This window comes from Chiloscyllium plagiosum, chromosome 3 (assembly GCF_004010195.1).
Source record: "Chiloscyllium plagiosum isolate BGI_BamShark_2017 chromosome 3, ASM401019v2, whole genome shotgun sequence".
Classification (NCBI taxonomy): Eukaryota; Metazoa; Chordata; class Chondrichthyes; order Orectolobiformes; family Hemiscylliidae; genus Chiloscyllium; species Chiloscyllium plagiosum.
In genome coordinates, this window is record NC_057712.1 from 41,822,140 (window position 1) to 41,845,524 (window position 23,385).

A 23,385-nucleotide genomic window follows, 5' to 3' on the forward strand; every position below is an offset into this window, starting at 1 on the left:
TCCTCATTTCCCCTCCCCCACCTTACCCCAGTTCCAACCTTCCAGCTCAGCACCGTCCTCATAACCTGTCCCATCTATCTATTTTCCTTCCCACCTGTCCACTCCACCCTCCCTTCCGACCTATCACCTTTACTCCCACCTCCATCCAATTAATACACTCTCAGCTACCATCATCCCAGCCCCACCCCCTCCCATTTATCTCTCCATCTCCGAGGCTCCTGACCTCATTCCTGATGAAGGGTTTTTGCCTGAAACGCGATGTTCCCGCTCCTCGGATGCCTGACCTGTTGTGCTTTTCCAGCACTACACTCTTGACTCTGATGAACACCATTGCTGATACTATGGCCCGTTGACCTATAACCTCCCTAGCTTCTGTTTCTAAAATGTGTGAATGAGTTGAGCAGCCATGTCTGCAGTGGGGAAATGCACAGAAAACAGGAAGCCAAAGCATTAAAATGGTCAGGGTTTAGATACCTTCAGATCATGTGCAGTGCATGGGTCTGCGAGTAACATTGTTTCCTTTTAATGGATGAAACAATGGGACTTGCATCCCCTGTTACACAGTCACTTACCCTGCTCATTCCAAGTGTGGTCTCAATCATTTTCTTTCCCATTGTGCTTCTTTCAATTTCCAGCTCAAAAGAAGGTGACTGTGACCATCTTTTAGCCAGTTGCTTGTTGAATTGAATTGAATTAGCTTTATTGTCACATGTATTCAAATAATTACAGGGATAAATTTATAAGTTGCCACTTACAGCGACATCTTAGGTTCAAAGGCACCTAGGTACAGCTTCTTCAGTTACAGATTAGGTAGAGTGTAACATTATCACCAACACATAGCGTCGGAGTATCGAGGTACAATCCTTAGTTACAGAATAGAGAAATGAAGAAAAGTTACATTACAGCTACACACAGTATAACCATAATTCAGAAAAAGAGGAAGCAAAGTTAAAAGGACAAACATCACAGTCTCTCTCCAAGGGCTCTCCACAGCAGACCAGTGCATGGGACGTACACTTGGTCTGACTGCTGGCTGCTGTCCTGCTCTCCACTAGGCCACTGCCCCACTTCGCACCGGGCCACTGGCATCTCGCTTCGGGCTACTGACCCCGCCTTGGTGTTCGGGAGTTAGAGACCCAGGCCAGGTGTCTTAGGCTGAGAGAAGGGAGAGAAGTGGGGAAAGTGGGAGAAGAAGAGAAGAAAAAGAGAACAGGCAGAGTGGACGAGTTCTGACTGGAGTGTCCTACTCCCGTGGGAATCTTACAGGAATTTATCTAGGGCTGTCAAGTCAGATTGCTCAAGGGAGTGGGCCATGGTCAGACTGTCCTCTGTCATGGGAGAAACATTTGGCAAACTATTATTCAGGATTAGGGGCTACAGGCTGAGGTTAAAGGGGAGCCTCTGCCTTTGCATGTTGGATACCCTTCCTGGTACCCATTCCATGAGCTTTATTAGCTTTGTGCCTCCTCAGGTTCCCACTCAACCCACCTTCATAAAACTTCATCCGCTCACCTTTCTCCCCAGCCCTTGCCATACAGGGTGACTATGCTAGGTATAGTCATACAGTGCTCTTCCCTTGAAGTCAGGGTCTTCCATGGACCAACCCTATTCCAGCATGATCCTCTTCCCATCCATATGTTACTATACACCTCCCTTGCATGTACTGTTGACTCTCTTCACAACTGTCATCATACCTTTGTCCCAATCTGCAGGCCCCAATCCCAAGAATAGTTTGGCAAGAGTTTCTCCCATGAAGAGAATCCCCTCAACCCTCCAACCCATTGTGCACCCTTTCATCCCCTTTGCTTCTGTAAACAGACCTGACCATGGTCCACTCCCTTGAGTAATCTGACTGGATAGCCATGGATAAGAAGTGCCCAGAGCCCTGACTGTCCATCTCTGGTGACCATGCAAATCTTACCCAATAACACTCCCCTCTCTCCCATTCTGGAGCGGCTGTTGTAGAATTACAAGACTAACTGTGACCCACCTCCTAGACTGCAGAGGCACAGACTCCCTGAACAAGAACAGCCCAATCAGGAGCCTGTCCACGGTTAATCTCTTGGAAAGTTATGTGAGGTTGCCCTTGACTTACTGTACTGGGAAAATCTGACTGACATGTGCTTCCATGGAATTCATTGAGGACTATCTAATATTTGAGACATGGCTGCAAATGCACATACAATATGTCTCCTGGATAAGCTGCTGGCACATATGATACAGGTGTGAGATTTATGTAGCATGGTGCAATATAGCAAGATGTACTTCCCATTGACTGAGGACTGTTGGCCAGCAAGGCAAGCTACCTGATTGTGTGACTTTGTTGATTGGCACAACAAAGCATGGACACTTTGAGCATGTAGGTAGGCATTTAGTGAGTGATTGCTAAGAGAGCAATCCTGAAGTACAAGCTGGTTCAGTTGGTGATCTTCATGCTTGCCTGTTCAGACAAAGTGTGCTTGCATCAGCCTTTCAAGGCTAGTTGCTAAGATAGCCTGCAATGCAAGTCTGCACTTCCTACGTGGTCTGCAAGTGGACTGGAGAACCCATAGTGGTGGTGAGAGTTTAGCAAATTTAGGATGCCCAGGAATGAAGAATATATGTGAACCGTGCCCTTAGATCATGTCCCGAGATACTAGTTGGTCCTAGGCAACATGAGGGCTTTTCACAGCCAGTGGTGAGCTGATGTTGCCAGGCACTAGCTCCGATTTTCATTTTGAAACTTCTCAACATCATGCTTGTTCAGCACATTTTGTAATATAGAAAACTAAATATTAATGAGGTGTGTTGAGCCATTAATAAAGTGTTTAAGAAGCAAAAATACACCTTAATTGCCAACTTACCACTGTGTAGTGGGAAACATGTCTTGTTGCTTGGCAAAAGCAAAAAAGATGGTGCAAGATGCCCTGGCATCAAGATAGACCTCACTGAACTGGTTATAGAATCATAGAGATATACAGCACAGAAACACACCTCCAGTCCAATTTGTCCATACTGACCAGATATCTTAACCTAATCTAGTCCCATTTGCCAGCACTTGGCTTATATCCCTCTAAATACTTCCTATTCATATACCCATCCAGATCCCTTTTAAATTCTGCAATTGTACTAGCCTCCACCACTTCCTCTGGCAGCTCATTCCATACATGCACCACCCTCTGTGTGAAGAAGTTGCCCCTTAGGTCTCTTTTATATCTTTCCCCTCTCACCTTAAACCTATGCCCTCTAGTTCTGAACTCCCCCAGCCCAGAGAAAAGACCTTGTCTATTTACCCTATCCATGCCCCTCATGATTTTATAAACCTCCATAAGGTCATCCCTCAGCCTCTGATGGTCCAGGGAAAACAGCTCCAGTCTATTTAGCCTCTCCTTATTGTTCAAATCTGGTAACATCCTTGAAAATCTTTTCTAAACCCTTTCAAGTTTCACAAGAATTACATGCAATATTACAAAAGTGGTCTAATCAATGTCCTGTACAGCTGCAACATGACCTCCCAACTCCTACACTCAGTGCTCTAACCAATAAAGGAAAGCATACCAACCACCTTCTTCACTGTCTACCTGCAACTCTACTTTCAAGGAGCTATGAACTTGCACTCCAAGGTCTCTTTGATCACAATACTCCCTAGGACCTTACCATTAAGTATATTGGTCCTGCTCTGATTTGCCTTTCCAAAATGCAGCATCTCACATTTATCAAAATTAAATTCCATCTGCCACTCCTCAGCCCATTGGTTCATCTGATCAAGATCCTGTTGTTCTCTGAGGTAACCTTCTTCACCATCCACTACACCTCCAATTTTGGTGTCATCTGCAAACTTACTAACTTACCTCCTATGCTCACATCCAAATCATTTATATAAATGACGAAAAGTAGCGGACCCAGCACCAATCCTTGTGGCACTCCACTGGTCACAGGCCTCCAGTCCGAAAACAACCCTCCATCACCATCTTCTGTCTTCTACCTTTGAGCCATTTCTGTATTCAAATGGCTAGTTCTCCCTGTATTCCATGAGATCTAACCGTGTTAACCAATCTCCCATGGGGAACCTTGTCCAATTCTACTAAAATCTTGCCATGGATCACGTCACTAAGATCTTTTTAAGATATGGGCCTTTATGATCTTTTGGCTATTTAATCTTTTTACACTGTAAAATAAGTTCAAAATTTCTAATAGAAATAAAAATTTACAGCATTATTTAGGTCAAGAGTGTAATACTATGTATGATAGTAATTGCTATGCTTTCTTTGGAAAGCTAAAGGTTTACTAAGTAAAGCTGTCATGGAAAGCAAGTTACAACCTTACTAAAAATGGGAATGCTACAAAAGTGAAATCAGTCCACAGGAGAAACAGAAAATACAGGTCCACTTATTATTTAGTCTGAAACATATTAGTTCTGTTCCAACACCGAAGGATGAATCTGGTCATTTATATGTCCCTTTGAATACTTACTTTCAAATGTGATTCTAACATAGTCTGAGTTTAGACAGCTGCAATTACAAGCTGTATCTGGATCCCCTCCAAGCATCAACAGTGTGTTCTGTCTGAAAATAAAATCTTAAAATATCTATTCCTACAATACCATGGTATTTTGAGAATGTACTGCTGTGATTAATTATGTTAACTCTGATTCTCAAACTGGAAGTTCTTGAAAAATGATTTCAAATGTCAGATTCAGGTAAATTAAGGATTTGCTGTTTTTTCCTTCACCAGAACAGTTAATTAGCTCCATTTTCTGGAAATAACAAGCCCAAATTAGTTAATGATTATGCATAATTATGCAATGATTATATATGTGTTCTTCAAATGTTTGAATTACAATGTGCAAAACAATGTTGAAATGACAAAGGAGAGTTTAGGAAACAGGAAGTAAATTAATCTTGGGTAGCTGTGTATGTTTTTAATGAGAATGGGAAGAGATAGAATGTGCCTATGTGCTGAATGGTGATATCGGGGAGAGGGTTGTTTATTGCTCTGGATTGTTGGGGAATGAGGAGCATGAAAGACTGTTTCTGTGGGATTCTAGTGAGAGGAATAAGTAATGTGTAGCACTTACCTGGAAGTGGATGGATTTCTAATCAGGCTGGACAAGTGTATTGAAAACCCATCAGTGAGATAATAATTCAGCATGGGAGCTACAATATCCCAGATCTGTTATAGCTGCAGCACATGAAACTTCTGACTGAAATCAAACTTGTCCAACCAAATGTAACCTGAAGTTTAATTTGGGTAGTTACATTATTAAGCCTATACTCATTGCCACACCAATTTTTCAAACTTCATGTGGTAAAATTGCAATGTCCAAGATATTGCGGTGCCCAGAAAGTTATTGGAGCTACACAGATTGAGGTTGTGCCTTAGGCTTGTGTGGAACTCCCCGCATGAAAAGAGATTGAGTCCAGGTCACTTACTCTCTATCCGGAACTCTTTGAAAGAAGTCCATTACATTTGAAGCATTTGGAAGATTCTGGCTTATTTAAGCAGAGCTAGAGGATTAAAAACCTATTCTAACTGCTGAGCAACTATGAAACGGATCCCCTGACTTTAAAATGATTCACTTCACCTTCTTCTGACGTTTGACACACCTCAACTCCTGCCGGACCTGAAACCCTCTGCCTAGCCAACCTGATACTGGAGCTGGCACCATCCCTGTTAGAGCCAACATCACCCATGAGCTGATCCTGTTGGAATTTACACCACCAACTGTTGACTTGGCCTGGCCTAATCCAAACCGGCTGGAGCTGACACACCCCCCTTCTCTGGCTAGGCCCAACTCAACTTGAACCTGCTGGAGCCCACTGTCCTAGCTTGACCTGATTTATCCAAAGCACTCATCTACACACCTTGCACCCTAACAAATGGGTACTTGGACTCCTCTGGTTCATCTAGCACACTACTCCCTTGCACAGAACCATCTTATCTACCCACTTCTAAACATACCCCTCATCTATTTCAAATACTCACTTTTCCTTAGTTCCTGTTCAAGCTGGCCTTAGTGCCCAAGCACTTTGTTGCAGCAATATAAAAAAACAAAAACAGCCTCACTCCTCACACACTACTCAGGCTCCATCCATGCTACTTCATATCCACAACTAGCCTTTTGCCCAGCTACTTGCTTCTTGTAGCTGAACATGTCCAAGACCCATTATTCAGTGCTGGCTCACTATGCCTTTCTGCATACAGCTTACTCCAGACACATTAACCTGATCTGCACTGGAATTCCAATATCATGTCAAATGTGTTCTTGACTTTTAAGTGTTGTTATTCAAAAGATCAACCACATATTGTGTGGCTATTTAACATAGATTATGTGCTCAGTTCTGTGGAGTGGCTCTTGAACCAGTGACTTTTCCTGGCTCCTAGCTCAGGAGCCACTGAATGTTTGCTACATATGGGCCCTCACACTCTACACATTAACCTATTCTCTCTTATCCACTCCATGGCGACTTATATCCTTCATGCCAACTATATCCCTCTTCCCACCCCAAGCACTCACTCACCCCCTTGGCTTTTTGTCGCCGTGATAAGTGTCTAGTTTAATGCTTTCCATTTAAATGGATTTAAGGATAAAGTATATATGTGCAATATGTTATTTTTAAATTGAGATTTCAATTTAACTTGTACTTATTGTCTCACCGTTCTGCAAATACTGTACATGTGTGGCACTTTTAATTTTAAACTAATACTTTATTCAGAGACATAGAGCAATTGGCAGCATCCTTGACTATTATTAGCAATTTAACATTTTACCTGTTTTAAAAATATATACGATTAAAGTTGTGACAATGATAATAATTGCATTACAATAAAACTCAAATGAAATTCTGAGTTTACTTTGTACCTTGATTCTTTTATTCACTGGAGTGACAGAATGTGTTCTATAATTTTACTTTTATTTATTAATTGTAATATAGTAACAATTAATTGATGTGTAATTATAAGAATAGTGTGATTTACCTGGTTTCCCTTGACACCTGCATTTCCTTTGTCACCCTGAAAGAAAATAATTTGAACTTTTGTGAAAACTTAATACTTTTCAAGAGATATACATCAACCGAAGCTTTTGAACCATTTCAGCATTCACTTTCAACTATTTCATATAGAATTTAATGACAGTTTATCAGAATCAAAAAGAAGTATTGATTGAAAGAATATCTTGGGAAAACATCTCTGCCAACCATTGTTGAACCTTCAATATTTTTGATCTGAAATTTTTGAAAATAGTTCTAAATATTCCTTTAACAAGTTTGTTTTAAAGTAAGTTCTGCTACTGCCAGACAGTACTAATGAAGCCCACATTTAAATATTAATTCAGATTAGATTATTTTATTTAATAGTATCCATTTTCCTATGTTCATGACCTTTTTATTACAAAAATGTTTTAATTACTTTCATAATTCCTGAAAAATACCTACAGATGAACATTAGCATATGGGGAATGGGAATACAGATGGTGACCCGGGGAAGAACAAAGGAATAGAAATCAGCTATCCAGCCATCTAAGCCTGTTCTGCTGTTCATGTAGGTTATTGCTGATATGTACATTGACTCCTTGGTTCAGGAACCTTTGATATCTTTGCTTAAGAAAAGTGAATAAATTTCAGTTTTGAAATTGTCTATTGATTATTCTCAATCTGGTGGGAAGAGAAATCCAACAGCTTTATAAAGTATATTGTAGACAGAAACACCATGTCACACTGAAGTTGATTCTCTGTGAAAGTTGCAATTGTTGTATTTATAAATAAATCTAAATGAATACAAAACCAAGATAAAAGTAAACATCCAAAGAATGGATTAGCAATAATAAATATCACATAAATATTTTGAATTTAGGAGTGATGCAACTTTTGTAATAATTGAAATTCTCATGTGATTACTATAAAAGTTTAGGCAGATGCACAAAACTCTGAAAAATTTGACACTGGGCACTGCTATGAGAACTCTCCTTTATGTAATCTAATTGGTAGGAAATAGTGAGTTCAGCTGCTTTATCAATGACGTTCCCTCTGTCATAAGACAAGAAGTAGTGATATTCGCCAATGACTGCAGAATGATCAGGATCATTAATGACTTCTCAGATAGTGAAGTAGTCCATCTTAATGCAGCAAGACTGAACAATGTCCAAGTTAGGGCTGTTATCACTTTTTTCACACCTTTTAGTATTTATCTTTCAGTTAGGTGAATCATAGAAAGCCTACAGTGTGGAAGTGGGCCATTCGGCCCATCAAGTCCACACCAATCCTCCTATCTTTGTATCATCTGCAAACTTAGCCACAATGCCTTCAGTTCCTTCATCTAGATCATTAACGTATAAAGTGAAAAGTTGTGGTTGCAACACTAACCCTTGTGAAACACCTGTAGTCATCAGTTTCCATCCTGAGAAGGATCCTTTTATTCCCACCATGCTAGTACCTTGCCACTAATACCATGGGCCCTTACCTTACTCAAGTAGCCTTTTGTATGATACTTTATCAAAGGCCTTCTGGAAGTCCAAATAGATAACAGCCATTGGCTCTCCTTTGTCTACTGTGTTCATCATCTCCTCAAAGAATTCTAACAGATCTGTCAGGCATGACCTCCCTTTGATGGAACCATGCTGACTTTGACCTATTTTACTATGCATTTCTAAGTATTCAAAAATCTCATCCTTCACAATGGACTCCAAAAATCTTAGAGGAGAAAGTGAGGTCTGCAGATGCTGGAGATCAGAGCTGAAAATGTGTTGCTGGAAAAGCGCAGCAGGTCAGGCAGCATCCAGGGAACAAGAGAATCAACGTTTCGGGCATAAGCCCTTCTTCAGGATTCCTGAAGAAGGGCTTATGCCCGAAACGTCGATTCTCCTGTTCCCTGGATGCTGCCTGACCTGCTGCCCTTTCCCGCAACACATTTTCAGCTCCAAAAATCTTACCAATGACTGAGGTCAGGCTAATTGGCTTATAATTTCCTATCTTTTGCCTCACTCCTTTCTAAACATGGGGTTACATTGCTGATTTTCCAATCCCCCGGGACCCTCCCTGACTCCAGTGATACTTGCAAGATCACTACTAAAGCCTCCACTATTTCTTCAGCTACATATCCAATATGATAATTTCACATATACCCAGGTAGGAGAACAGCTGTAGATTTCAAAGGAGTAAAGTCTAACATTGAGGTCTCCCTCATTTCCTCAGCAATAATTTACATCATACAGATGTAATTTGTTGCTACCATTCATAAACTTTGTCTTGTTTAGGGCATGAGCCTCCTCTTGTTAGTCTACTGCACCACACCAGGTCCCTGTAGATCCCTGTTAGGACAGAGGGTGATTACACCAAATCTACCAGATTAATCTGACACAATGATGAACTGTGGTGAGGATTCAACCTACAATGCATAGGTTAGAGGATGCTTGGCCAGCAGTACTTTATGCAAAGGAAGCCTCAGGCTGCAGTCTGCTTCTGAGTTCAACCTTCTCCTGGATGCTGATTCTGATTATGCTGAGGGATTGTGTTCACACCGAATGGATGCTAAAGGCAGGTTTCAACACATTTATAAACGCCATCAAGAGGAACATTCTAGAGACTGGATGAAAAACAGATGAAGGCACTATATCCTGCAAAGTCTACATGCTTTATTAACATTATAGCAATATTGAAGACTTGAATGCCAGAATTAGCTTAGTTCCTAGTCAAGCTGACGCAACATAAATATAATCCTATATCTGCAATTGTTGAATATGTCCTTTTCACAATAACAGGCCAAATCCAAGCCAGCCAACATACCCTTTGGAAGTGTAGTGGACAGCGAAGATGCTTACCTCAGATTACAATGGGATCTTGATCAGATGAGCCAATGGGCTAAGGAGTGGCCGTTGGAGTTTAATTTAGATAAATGTAAGGTGCTACACTTCGGAAAGCATATCAGAGCAGGGCTTATACACTTAATAGTAAGGTCCTGGGGAATGTTGCTGAACGAAAAGACTTCGGAGTGCAGGTTCGTACCTCCTTGAAAGTAGAATCGCAGGTAAACAGGATAGTGAAGAAGGTGTTTAGTATGCTTTCCTTTATTGGTCAGAGCATTGAGTATAGGAGTTGGGAGGTCATGTTGTGGCTGTACAGGATGTTGGTTAGGCAACTTTTAGAATATTGCGTGCAATTCTGGTCTCCTTCTTATTGGAAGAATATTGTGAAATTTAAAAGGGTTTAGAAAAGATTTACAAGGACGTTGCCAGGGTTGGAGGGTTTGAGTTATAGGGAAAGGTTGAATAGGCTGAGGCTGTTTTCTCTGGACTAAGAGGTGAGCTCATGGAGATTTATAAAATCATGAGAGGCATGGATAGGATAAATAGACAAAGTCTTTTCCCTGGGGTGTGGGAGTCCAGAACTAGAGGGCATAAAGTTAGGGTGAGCGGGGAAAGATATAAAAGTGACTTAAGGGGCAACTTTTTCATGCAGAGGGTGGTGCGAGTATGGAATGAGCTGCCAGAGGAAGTGGTGGAGGCTGGTACAATTACAACAGTTAAAAGACATCTGGATGGGTACATAAATAGGAAGGGTTTGGAGGGATATGAGCCCAAGTGCTGGCAAACGGGACTAGGTTAGAGTTGGGATATCTGGTTGGCATGGATGAGTTGGACCGAAGGGTCTGTTTCTATGCTGTACATCTCTATGACTCTATGTGCAGAATGATGGAAGGATTTGTCAACATTGCAGTACTATCAAGTAACATTTGCCGAACTTGACAGCATTGCCACCTGATGTTCAGTTTGATTAAAAAATAGATTTTGTTATTTAAAGCGATCAATTATTTTAATCATTTTTATGAATGGTAGTACTTTTTTCCATAGAGTGTAAGTTGCAAAATAGTTACATTTTTTTAACAGAAATTTATTTTTTATTATCTATGCATGGGTTTTGAGGGCTGCACAGGGTGCATCCTAAGTAATTTCGAATCATTGGTGAAAAGGGAAAAAAATGATAGATTGTGCAAAGTGAGTTAGCTGGAGTTGATACAAAGTTGTTATAGGAACTATAAAGGCCTAAGGGTTGCGCACAGTGGAAGGGGTTGGAATGGAGCACATTGGGGCGAAGGAGAGTTGGTACAGGGCACAAGTCGCAATGGAGGGTGTAAGGAACCAAATCGGGTGAGTACAGGAGAATGTGTTGACATGAGATGCATAGGGATCATATGAGTGGATGCAGGACATTAGGTGACATGGGCTGGTAAGTAAGGACAGGATGAGTGTTGGGAGATGAGGAGAGGCGAAGGGTAAGAATATTTTATGTACTAATCATCAGTTTTAAACCTTAGACTCAGTGCCAGAGCCCTGAGGCAGATTCTCCTTCCATCCTACCTCTGCATCAGGCATTCTCTTCAGGTCTCTTTAAATCCATCATTTCTCTGCAACCCAACCCCCAACACCACCTACCCCCACTTCACCCCCCTCCTCCAGCCAACCCCACTCTCGACTACACCCCGTTCAGTCTTACACTATGGTACTGAAACATGTATTTTGTAATCACTAGATTGCTGGGTAAATGACTTGAGCAGCTGTTAAGTGGACTTGCCCTCATCTATTTTCATGATGTGGAGGTGCCATTGTTGGACTGGGATGGACAAAGGTAGAAATCACACAACACCAAGTTATAGTTATCAGGTGAAGTGCTCAAAGGAACAGTATTCTGTAAGTTTGTGATTTCAACTAAATCTGTTGGACTACAACCTGGTGTCTTGTGACTTCTGACTTCATCTACTTCCAATTAGGCCAAATTGCAAAATGTGAATCTACACATAACTGAAGATGACTTCCTGCTAAATGTAAAGGTGCAACAGAATTCTGAAATGGGAACAGAAGCAAATTCAAAAAATCAAAATCAAAGATTGTTGTTAGTAACATCTTTCTTAAGATACATGGCAACTGTAGAATAAATATTACTCATGTACATGTCATTTACATTGCTCCATACTCTTCAGGAAGAAACACCAGGAAAGTCACAGAATTTCATGCAGTTTGCAACGTGTGAGCAAAGGATTAGCATCCATTCTTGCATGCATTTCCATTGGTGTTTGAAAGTAGGGAAGAGGAAAACTGGGATGCTGGGGATTGATTTGTTTAACCTTACATCTTTTGCTCTTTCAACCAATAAGCTATATTTTCTGGCTTTTGGCATCTCTTATCTTAGAGATAAAAAAAATCCAATGTGTGTCCATGGTAAATACATGCTTTACAAATGCGTTCATAATTTGCTAGAAATAACACATTAAAAAATCTTCCTGTTTGGTTGGTTTTCAGGCATTACTGTACCTGGTTTTGTGATCTTATGAGTCCTCAAGATGCTGAGGTCAACATCTTTTTACTAAAATGTACTGAAGATGTACTATTGTATTTTTCTTGCATGGCAAACTTATTTTACCCTGAACAATATATAAGTCTCTCAAGCTCAAGTATGCCCAGAGCTTTCAATATTGTTTCTGCATTTGGCAATATTCTTATAACATCCCTTTGATTTTCCTGTTTAACTTGCCAAAAGGTTTGTGGTGCAACGCCAGCATATTTTATGAGCTTGAGTGATTGAGTGCCCGCAGCCAGCAATGTTTCTCTCCCGATTGTAGAATTTCATGGTCTTTTTCCACTAGTGTTGCTAAATTACTTCTGCTGTGACTTGCCTGTTGTCTGCTCATGAAGATTTTGCAGCAATATATATTTTTTGCATTTCACAAGAGGGGTCCTTACTCAAACTTCCCCAAAAAACACTGGATACATTCAATACAAACGGCTGCCAGAAAAAAAGTTTGCACTACTGATTGTAGAGCTGCTATCAATCTTAAGGAACAGTCTGTAATTGCTATTGGGAAATGCGTTTTATTAAAAGTTATTTCTAAGTCAGAATGATGAACAATTTGAAGGGGTGCTTGTAGATGGAGATGATCTAATAGGCCCGCTGCCCTTGATCATTGCCTTTGAGCTTTTAAATTTAGCTCCCTTGTTTCAGAAGATAAACCTTTGGATCTGCAAGAACCAATCCAACAGACCTTGTGAACAAAGATGACGGTACTGTTTTCTCAGTTTTTCAACCACCTATGTGCTTCTTATCATGCTTATTTTTGTCTGTCAGTGTTTGTAGAAGGGGAGTTTATAAGGGGTTTAGAGTTTTACTTTGTAGACTTTACTTAATTTAGCTTAATTGTTTACCTGTAGCTAGAGCTGAAAATGTGTTGCTGGAAAAGCGCAGCAGGTCAGGCAGCATCCAGGGAACAGGAGAATCGACGTTTCGGGCATAAGCCCTTCTTCCTGAAGAAGGGCTTATGCCCGAAACGTCGATTCTCCTGTTCCCTGGATGCTGCCTGACCTGCTGCGCTTTTCCAGCAACACATTTTCAGCTCTGATCTCCAGCATCTGCAGACCTCACTTTCTCCTACCTGTAGCTAGAACCTAATGACTTATAAGAAACAGTGCTTTCTTGTTAAGTAACAGAACCTGGCACATACTTTCAATCAGTCTGGATCTGAAAATCAAGCAATTTTTGTATTGTTTTGTGTATTGCTTTTAATTGACTGATTTATTAATTGTAACTTGTATCAAAGTGAAAAATTTTGTTTACAAACAGTGCAGGCAGATCATAGTAACCAAGGATTTACAGAACAAAAGATGTAGACAGAGGCATACAGGTAACATTACACAGGGCGTACCAAAGAGATCAACGTTAGCAAGATCAGCATTATTTGAGGCTAAGGAGTTCATTCAGTAGTCTACTAATGGCCAGGAAGAAACTGTTCCTGAACCTACTGGTGCGTGTGTTCAGACTTCTGCCTGATAGAAGAGATTGTAGGAGATCATTACCAGGGTGTGAAGGGTCTTTGATGATGTTGGCAGCCTTTCTGTGGCAGCGAGCTGTGTAAATATAGTCCATGGATGGAAGGTTGGCTCCTGTGATGGCGTGGGCTCTGCACACCATCATCTATAGTTTCCTATGATCCTGGGCAGAGCAGTTGCCACACCAGGCCATTATGCAGCTGGACAGTTTGCTTTAAACAGTGCATCTGTAAAAGTTGATGTGGGTCCTTACATGCATGCCAAATTTCCTAAGCCGCCTGAGGAAGAAGAGGTGTTGTTGTGCAACTAGAAGGGAAGACCAAGACAGGTTGTCGGTTACTGACACTCCGAGGAACTTGATACTCTCCACTATTTTGACCTCAGCTCCGTTGATGTGTTCTCCACCTTTCTTATTAAAATCAATGTTCAGTTCTTTAGTTTTGCCAACATTGAGAAATTGTTCTCATTGCACCATGTCGCCTAACCCTTTGTCTCCCTTCTGTATTTTGACTTGTCATTGTTAGATATCCATCCTACTATGGTGGCGTCATCAGCAACTTATAGATGGCGTTCATTCAGAATTTGGCATCCCAGTTGTAGCTGTACAGAGAGTACAGTAGGGGACTGAGGACACATTCTCGGGGGGCTCCAGTGTTGAGTGTTATTGTGGAGGAGGTTCAGTTACCTACCTTTACTGATTGAGGTCTGTGGGTCAGAAAGCTGAGGATCTAGTTGCAGAGGGTGAAGCTGAGACCAAGGTCACCAAGTTTTGAGATCAGTCTGGTTGGGAGAATGGTGTTGAAGGCGGAGCTGTAGTCAATAAGCTGGAGTCTGACGTAGATATCCTTGTTGTCCAGATGCTCCATGGATGAATGCAGGGCTAGGGATATGTCACCTGCTGTGGATCTGTTACACCAGTGGACACATTAGGGGATCTAAGACGGCTGGGAGACTGGAGTTGATGATTTTGAAATCTTTTGTGTTGGTCAGGACAATGCCAGTTCCTCAGCAAAGGTTACATAACACATTTGCTGCAATTGCAGAGGTAGAGGGCCAAGGGGAGCTTTGGGGGTATGGGTAGGGGTCACGTCATATAGGCATCCAACTGCTCCTATCCCTTGGGATGCCTCCGGCTGCCACTGCTCAGATCACGGGGTCTGAGATCGGATTCGGAAACTGTGGAGTATCAGCCTCCATTTTGACAGCAAGCCCTGAGTTTGGGGAGGGAAGAGGTTGAAGGCCTGAGGAGCAGCCTTTCCCTACTTGGTAATGGGCGTGACTGGCTCTGTTACTGCCAACCTTGTGACTGATGGTGCTTTCTGCTGCACTTTCCCCTGCCCCACGTCAGACAGAAGCCTGGTCTCAGGAATGCACTGAACTCATCAAATTAAAACCAAAAGAATTGCGGATGCTGTAAATCAGAAACAAGGGCAGACATTGCTGGAGAGTTCAGCGGGTCTGGCGGCACCTATGAGGAGTGGTCAGTGTTGGCATTTCTTAAGGCTGCTGATGGCTAGGGTGTTGGTTTTTGGTGTGGAGGGTGGGATGAGGGGAGGAGGTGGGGAGTGGGTGTTGGGTGGGGGTAGACCCTAAAGAGAGAGACGGACATTCTGGCTAAGTTTGCAGATGATACAAAGTTTGGTGGGGGGACAGGTAGTATTGAGGAGGTGGGGAGGATGCAGAAGGATTTGGACAGGTTACGACAGTGGACAAATAAGTCGTAGATGGAATACAATGTGGGAAAATGTGAGGTCATACACTTGGGGAGGAAGAATAGAAGCATAGACTATTTTCTAAATGGGGAGAAAATTCAGAAATCTAAAGTGCAAAGGGACTTGGGAGCCCTAATCCAGGATTCTCTTGAGGTAAACTTGGAGGTTGAGTTGGTAGTTAGGAAGGCAAATACAATGTTGGCACTTATTCTGAGAGGACGAGAATGTAAAAGCAGGATGTACTTCACAGGCTTTATAAAGCTGTGGTCAGACCACATTTAGAATATTGTGAGCAATTTTGGGCCCTATATCTCAGGAAGGATAGACTGGCCCATTGAACGGGTCCAGAGGAGATTTATAAGAAAGTTCCCTGGAATGAAAGGCTTAACATATGAAGAATGCTTGAGAAGTTTGGGTCTGTACTTAATGGTGTTTAGAAGGATAAGGGGGAGTCTAATTGAAAGTTAAAGAATACTGAAAGGCCTGGACAGACTGGAAAATGTTTCCATGAGCAGGAGAGACTAGGACTCGAGGGCTTGGCCTTAGAGTAAAGGGAAGACCCTTTAGAACAGAGGAGAAACTTCTTCAGTCAGAGAGTGGTGAATCTATGGAATTCATTGCCACAGAAGGCTGTGAAGTCCAGGTCATTGAGTACATTTAAAACAGAGATGGATAGGTTCTTGATTGTCAAGAGGTTCAAAGGTTATGGGGGGGAAAGTGGGAGAATGGGGTTGAGAAACGTATCAGCCATGATTGAACGGCAGAGCAGACTTGATGGGCTGAATTGCCTAATTTCTGCTCTTATGTCTTATGAACTTTGGAAATAGAGAAGCTTGATTTCCAGCAGACTATCCCAGTGAGTCATGACACATCACAGGGATATCTTTTCAAGTCTTGTCTTTCAGCTATCTATTTGTGAATTAGTTAAAATATATCTCATCAAGCACAAACCAGTTCCCAATGTCAAAAAAATCATTTGGCGTAATTTAATATTCTCCCCTTAACAGGTTTGGTGTTAGGGGCATTTAGTTAGGTGGGAAGGCAGCATTTGTGCATCCTGTTGTCTTCTTGCCTCCATCCTAATTATGTCCACACTGGGAAAGTATGGGAACAGCCTTCGTGGCCCACTGTTATTTTTAAGTAAACATAAATATTTAGTAAATATAAAATATTTAAAGTTTTATGGAAACATATTGGAATTTTTACGTCTAAGGTGAGCATTGCCTAAAGCCAGAAAAGATAGCTTATTGGGTAACAGTGCAAGCGATGTAAGGTTGAACAAACAATCACCAGCTTTCCAGTTTACCTCTTTCCTACTCTCAAATACCAATGCAAATGCATGCAAGATTGGATGCTAATTCTTTGCTCACATGTTGCAATCTACATGAAATTCTACAATTAATCCCCACTTAAGGGCGTCATTTTGTTGGCACTGCTATTAACCCAGCAATGAGTGGGGAACTTGCGATGTCGAGAGTATGACAAGTAATTCCTTACAAGATTGTTCATTGGCTCCCAGGAGGAAGCAGAGAATCCCTTGTTCAGAGAATGCAGTATAAAGAGGAGGAGAGCCTGCAGTGTGCCACATACAAATGCCAAGATGGAGACATACTCTGAAGTGCAGATTTAAATAAATAATCTTTTGGATTCACCTAGTCAGTTTTATTACCTTTTTCCACTTTTGCCAGGCTTGTTAGGTTGAAATCAAACATAATATCTGATGTGATATTAATTTATAAAGAGTCTTACCCACTGCCTATGCCAAGTTAAGCAGAATTGTTAAGAATATTTAAATTAGCCAGAGATAAAAAAAATTGAAAATAGAAACCACTGTTCACTGTTAAAAATAAAAATGCCTCTAGATGTCACAATGGACAGGACGAAGCTTGGTTTTTACTGCACTCATTCTCAATGAGCTCATTAACACTGCAGCCCATTCCATCCTCAAGAGCTGTGAGCACAATAAAAATGCAAGGTTAGCTTGTTCACGTATTTATTTTTACAACCATCTATGAGGGTTATGGCTGTAAAGCCAGCAGTAGTGAAGAGCTGCTGGCTAACTTGGAAGTGCACTTTTTTGTAAAGTCACCTTTTTGGGATTTACTGCTAAGGCCAAGTATAAGCAGGGGCAATAAGGAAAGTTGATTCTAAATCAAAGAATGGACAGCAAGAGAAACATTTCTAAAAGATTGTTCCAAAATACAAAACACATTGAACACTTTAACACTGGCAGTGTTCACCTGGATTAACTTCTATCCTTTAACAAATATAAAATGATTTTGTGCATTTGTCGCAATTAAGTAAATGGATTGGGTAGGGACTTGTGGAAGCTCAAAGCTAATGGGATTGACAGGGAGAGCATCAAAACGGAATGCACACATTTGGAAGTTCAGCGATAGTCAGAGGCTGAGTCTGAGACTCAGTAATTGAGGAGTTACTGTTGATTCTTTCCATCGTGTTGTAACTAAGAAGTGCGTGTTGGAGATGAAAGTGGCTGCCATCATACCCAGATTTGGGGGCGGGGGGGTGTTTATTCTATCTTCTCCTGGAGAAAGATGAACGTAGATGGCTGTGTAATTAGTGTGTGTGCAGGTGAGGTTTCCCAATGGGGTGTGAGTAGGCACAGAGGGCTAATAGGCTGGAGGATTGGGGTGGAGAAAGTGAGTGAGTGAAGATTTTGCAAGCAATAATGAGAGGAGTACAGCAAGACGTTTGGAGGGAGGTGGATGTAGTTACAGAGTTAGAATGACTGTGAGGTAACAAAGAAAAAAATGGCATTTATTCCAATGAAGTGGAAAAGCTTATTGATTTCTCGTGGCGTTGTTGTGCATTTCTCTGGACCACGGAGACCATACTGACCAGAATGGTTACTTTGGACCAGGTGTCAGAGTCTGGTGTCATGATCTCCTCTGCCAGTGCTGCATGAAGAGGACAGTCCTTGCCTATACCATCCTGTCCATCAGGAACTTCAATGTCCTTTCTGCGAAGCATGGCTCCAGTTTCCTGTTGTCTGCTATGTCTGGGAAAATGAGTGAAACTGTTCAACGTAACTCCAGACTGCCACCGTTTGACTAGGTGCACAACAGCCTTTTAAATATAGTGCCAGTTTCAAGGATCTCAGGAAATCCCAGCAGTGGTGAGTATCTCCACTTACAGCAAGTGAGCAAATGCGGACAGTATCCCATGAGTAGGGGTGTGGTATCTAATTAGTGAAGCGAGTTTAGGATGATATAAAAAAAATCCCACTTGGCTTCATGGAGAGAAACTTTCAATGAAACTCACAAAAAATACACTTAGCTGATTTCTGGTTGGATTCAATTCACACTTTCGCTTCATAAGTAGGTGTTTTGATTGGAGCTGTCAATATTAAACATTCTAATATTTCTTATTGACCATACTTAGGACATAGACTTTACCAGGCAATTAAATAAATGACTGCTGCATGCTCTAACTAGATGAATAGGATTAAGTTGCATCAAAAATAGATTTTTTAAATAATGGGGAATGTACTAGTCCACTTTGGCTAACTCAGTTGACCAGATGGTGACTGGGTTGAACAGGTTAACAGCAACAACATGGGTTGAATCACTATTCCAGCTGAGGTAATTTCAAGGCATATCCTGTTCATTTAAAAAAAATCTCAATACCTCCTGCGGTTCAGCAAATAATCACCAAGGACTTGCTTTCAGGTGCAGAATTGAATAATATAATGAAAGAAATGATGAGGTTCAACTCCTCCATCACATCCATATTACAATGTGTTACTGTAACTAAGTAGGTAAAATATATAAAATAATCTTTGGATTGCTGTCCTTCATCATTACATTTGGAAACTTCCATTCTTACTTTTATAAAACTTGACAGGAAAGTAAATGGTTTCAAATATGTATATCCCTGTTTTGCCAAGAACTTGCACTAATATTCTCCATATTCCATGATAACATATGCTAATATTTTCCATATCCCATAATGAGTTGTGCCAATATTTTATGCATTTGCAAGTATTCCATCAGTTCTACTTGTTGGTATTACTTTTCTTTTAGACGTTTTAGTCACTGTTATCACTGAGCTGGTTCAAATTTCAAAATACATACTTCCATTCAACAAAAATAATTCATTATAATTTATGAAGCAGCAATGAAGCAGCAAGAGCACATTATTTTGAAACACATATTTCTAGAGATTAGGATGTGTTAGCACAAAACAAATCTATCGTGTCATTTGCAATAATAATCTCTTAAACTGTATGAGTCATTTCTCACTTTAAATATTGAAAGGCGTTGATTTAATTTTGGATGCATTAGTTACAGATTGAACTGAAAATAAGAAAACTTAGATTTCCCTACATGGACTTTTATGAGCTCAGATGGACTGGACTTAACTTTAGCTTGTAGGAACCTGCATGTTTTGGAAGTGTCAAGGACTGAAAAGTTGGACAAGCAATTAAAATAATTCCAAAGAGCCTAGTATCCATTCACCAAGTCACCCACTATTTACACATGGAGAATCCTTGACAGTGATTCAGTTCCCGCAGAACTAGTTCTTAGGTGAACAGGATGTCTGACATTCCTGTTCTTATTGTCAGCCTGATTGGACATGATTAACAGCCCCAGTCAGGAAACCTGTATGCTATGAAGTCCACCTGGCTGACCTTGTTACAATTACAACATCCCTCCCCCTCTGAGTCTGAGGACACAGGACGGTTTTATTTATAGCTAAACTTGGGGTGTCTAAGCATTAGGTCAAGTTCCTCCAACTCTCAGTTTCTTCCGCATCACAGCTCACTGGAGTGTCTTCGAAGAAATTAATTTTCTTCTTCTGGCGGCAAAGGCATCAGGGTGGTGACATCTGCCATGTGCACCTTATATTCCGAGGTCTCTTCAACACACGATGGAGAGGAAGAGCCACAAGTTCCAGAACAGCCAGAAAGACTGTTGAGGAACTGGGTGTATTTTGCTCCCACACCGTTTGAGAGGACCTATCTGGACCCGGGTACCTGATGGTGGAGGCTCTGGCATTCTGACTGTGGTGGCATCAGGGCTGACTGAGGGGTAGACTTTGTGGCTTCATTTTTTTGGCAGTGAGGACCCATGGACGAGATAAGGGAGCGACCTAGACATTTCCTTTTCTTTTGGTTATTTCTTTTATTACTACTCCTGTTTTTAATCTTGTCTTTTGTATAAGATGGTGCCGGAGAATGGTGATTTTGTATACTTTTCACTGTACTCAAGTACACGTGACAATAAAATCTAAATGATGTGGACAACAGCAAGACAGTTGGGAAAATACAGTGAGAATGGAAAAATGAGAAAAAAAAACATTTAATTTTGTTCACAAGGTTTCAATGGCTAGATAAGAATTTTGTTAGTTAGTGGCAAGGACCCTATTGCATGCATTTATATTTCAGTACTATCTAATCTCACATTTGTAATATGCAGGTTAATATTCCTAGGCAGTGGACAGAAACTAGATAGCACCAATTCCCTCATGAAAGTCAATGTGGGTATCTAGTAGCTGCAACTTTTTGGCATCTTGTCTGAGTCTCCATCTTGGTCAGGATTCCACCACACATCAGGCCTCACATCATCATGGCATAGTTTTCACTTACATATCATACAATTCAACACTTCAGTACTGCACTTTGGTTTTCACCAATACCTTTCATTGCAATGCTGCAGCCAGGCTGCTTTGTGAGCAGGGACAGTCACCCACCTCATGCATTGGAATAGGGTGCATCTTTAGGCTCTTCGTTATACTATTAGTGCTTATTCATTTTACACCTAATTGGATGGTCACAACATTTCTGTCTTGCCTTTCTGTACATTGATGCCTCACTCAGAACTTAAAGACTCTCAGTACTTCAATCTTTCCTTGCCTTTCTGTGCAAACATAAAGCCAGGCAACAAGTCACATTTGTCAGCTCTGATCAATTGAGAGGGTTTACATATTGCATTACGGTACTGTGCTGCATCAATATTATTCCTGTAGCATGTGTCGGCAACTTACATGGAAAACACTGAATATGCTTTAATGAAATGGTATGTCTCAAAGTCTAAGGGGAGTATTACTCAGTAAGTCCAGGAGAATTGTCATCATAGAGTCATAGAGATATACAGCATGGAAACAGACCCTTCAATCCAACTCGACCATGCCGACCAGATATCCCAACTCAATCTAGTCCCATTTACCAGCACTTGTCCCATATCCCTCTAAATCTTTCCTATTCATATACCCATCCAGATGCCTTTTACATGTTGCAATTGTACTAGCTTCCACCACTTCCTCTAGTAGCTCATTCCATACACGTACCACCCTCTGCATGAAAACTTTGCTCCTTAGATCTCTTTTATATCTTTCCCGTGTCACCCTAAATCTATGTCTTTGAGCTCTGGACTCCCCCACCTCAGGGAGAAGACTTTGTCTATTTATCCTATTCATGCCCCTCATGATTTTATAAACCTCAAAAGGCCACCCCTCAGCCTCAGATGCTCCAGGGAAAACAGCCCCAGCCTATTCAACCTCTCCCTATAGCTCAAATCCTCCAACCCTGGCAACATCCTTGTAAATCTTTTCTGAACCCTTTCAAGTTTCACAACATTCTTCCCATAGGAAGGAGACCAGAATTAATGGCACAGTAAGTCAAAGCATGTTATCTGTTTCGCAATCTAATGGCTTGGAAACAGTAACTTAGCTGCTTGGGGCTTAATAGCCCAATGGTTGATGATACTGTGCTGTAGGATGGTGAAGTTAATGTTCCTTCTGATGAATGTCATCATTTTCCTACTTGGGACAGTTCTGTGGCTCTCAGATCCTCAGTATCCCCTTGTTGCAAGAGGTCATTTTAGAGTAGCTGGCTAGATTGCAATGGAGAGTGATGCCATCTGCACAAGTTTAACGCCAGCATTGGCTAAGGCTACCATGTAGGATTCTCCTTCTCGAATTATATCCTCACCTGAGGCATGGTGACCCTCAGGTTACGTGTGTGTGTGTCTCTCTCTCTCTCACCTAAGAGAATTGCTTATGAAAACTTTGTCCTTTTTTTTAACTGTACTGCAATGAACGCCCAAACCTGGGAAATTGTGGGAACTTCACGTTGAACCTCATTGTATTGTTGATGATTCTAGTGGAAAAAGATGTTGCATTGCAAAGGTGCTGGACACTACCTCTATGTAGACTGTAGCATTTATGCACTGCTGCCTCACAGTGCCAGAGACCCGGGTTCAATCCCGCCTCGGGCAACTGTCTGTGTGGAGTTTGCACATTCTCCCCGTGTCTGCGTGGGTTTCATCCAGGTGTTCCAGTTTCCCCCCACAGTCTAAAGATGTGCACGTTAGTTGAATTGGCCATGGTAAATTGCCTGTAGTGTTAGGTGTAGGGGAATGGGTCTGGGTGGGTTGCTCTTCAGAGGATTGGTGTGGACTTGTTGGGCCAAAGGGCCTGTTTCCACACTGTAAGTAATCTAATCTATGTATACAAACAGCAGAGTCTTGGGCTCAAGTTTATAGGAGGTGTAATGTAATAGGCTGGTCAGGAACGTGTTGAAATTGTCAAGATGGGAGGTAACAAATACATAAATTAGGGTTTCAATAGCGCACGAACTGAGATAGGGGCAAAGTCAAATTGATGGAGGTAAAAATAGGCAGACTTTTATTGGCACAGATATATGGTAGGAAGCTTATCTCCAGTTATAATATGAGATAATGGATTGAATTTTCCTGTTGAGTATCCTAGAGAGCCTACTTTCATTAGAAAATCCAACTACTCCTATGCCATTCAGGTATCTGTCGGCTGCTGGGCTTTCTAGAGGAATTCTGAACCCACAGCAGGAGATCCTGCCCTCCTGGAATTGTTGGCCAAACAAGGGCTGGCATTTCCAGAACT

The 23,385-nt window shown here is 41.4% G+C and overlaps 1 protein-coding gene across 1 annotated transcript in view; it reads right to left on the reverse strand.

The window, feature by feature from the left end:
• col21a1 (collagen, type XXI, alpha 1) overlaps positions 1-23,385 on the reverse strand; it is a 468,143-nt gene that overhangs the window by 83,868 nt on the left and 360,890 nt on the right. The window contains exon 23 of the mRNA XM_043681233.1: positions 6,958-6,993. Within this exon, the coding sequence (XP_043537168.1) occupies positions 6,958-6,993 (36 nt within the window). The remainder of the gene's footprint in view (positions 1-6,957; positions 6,994-23,385) is intronic.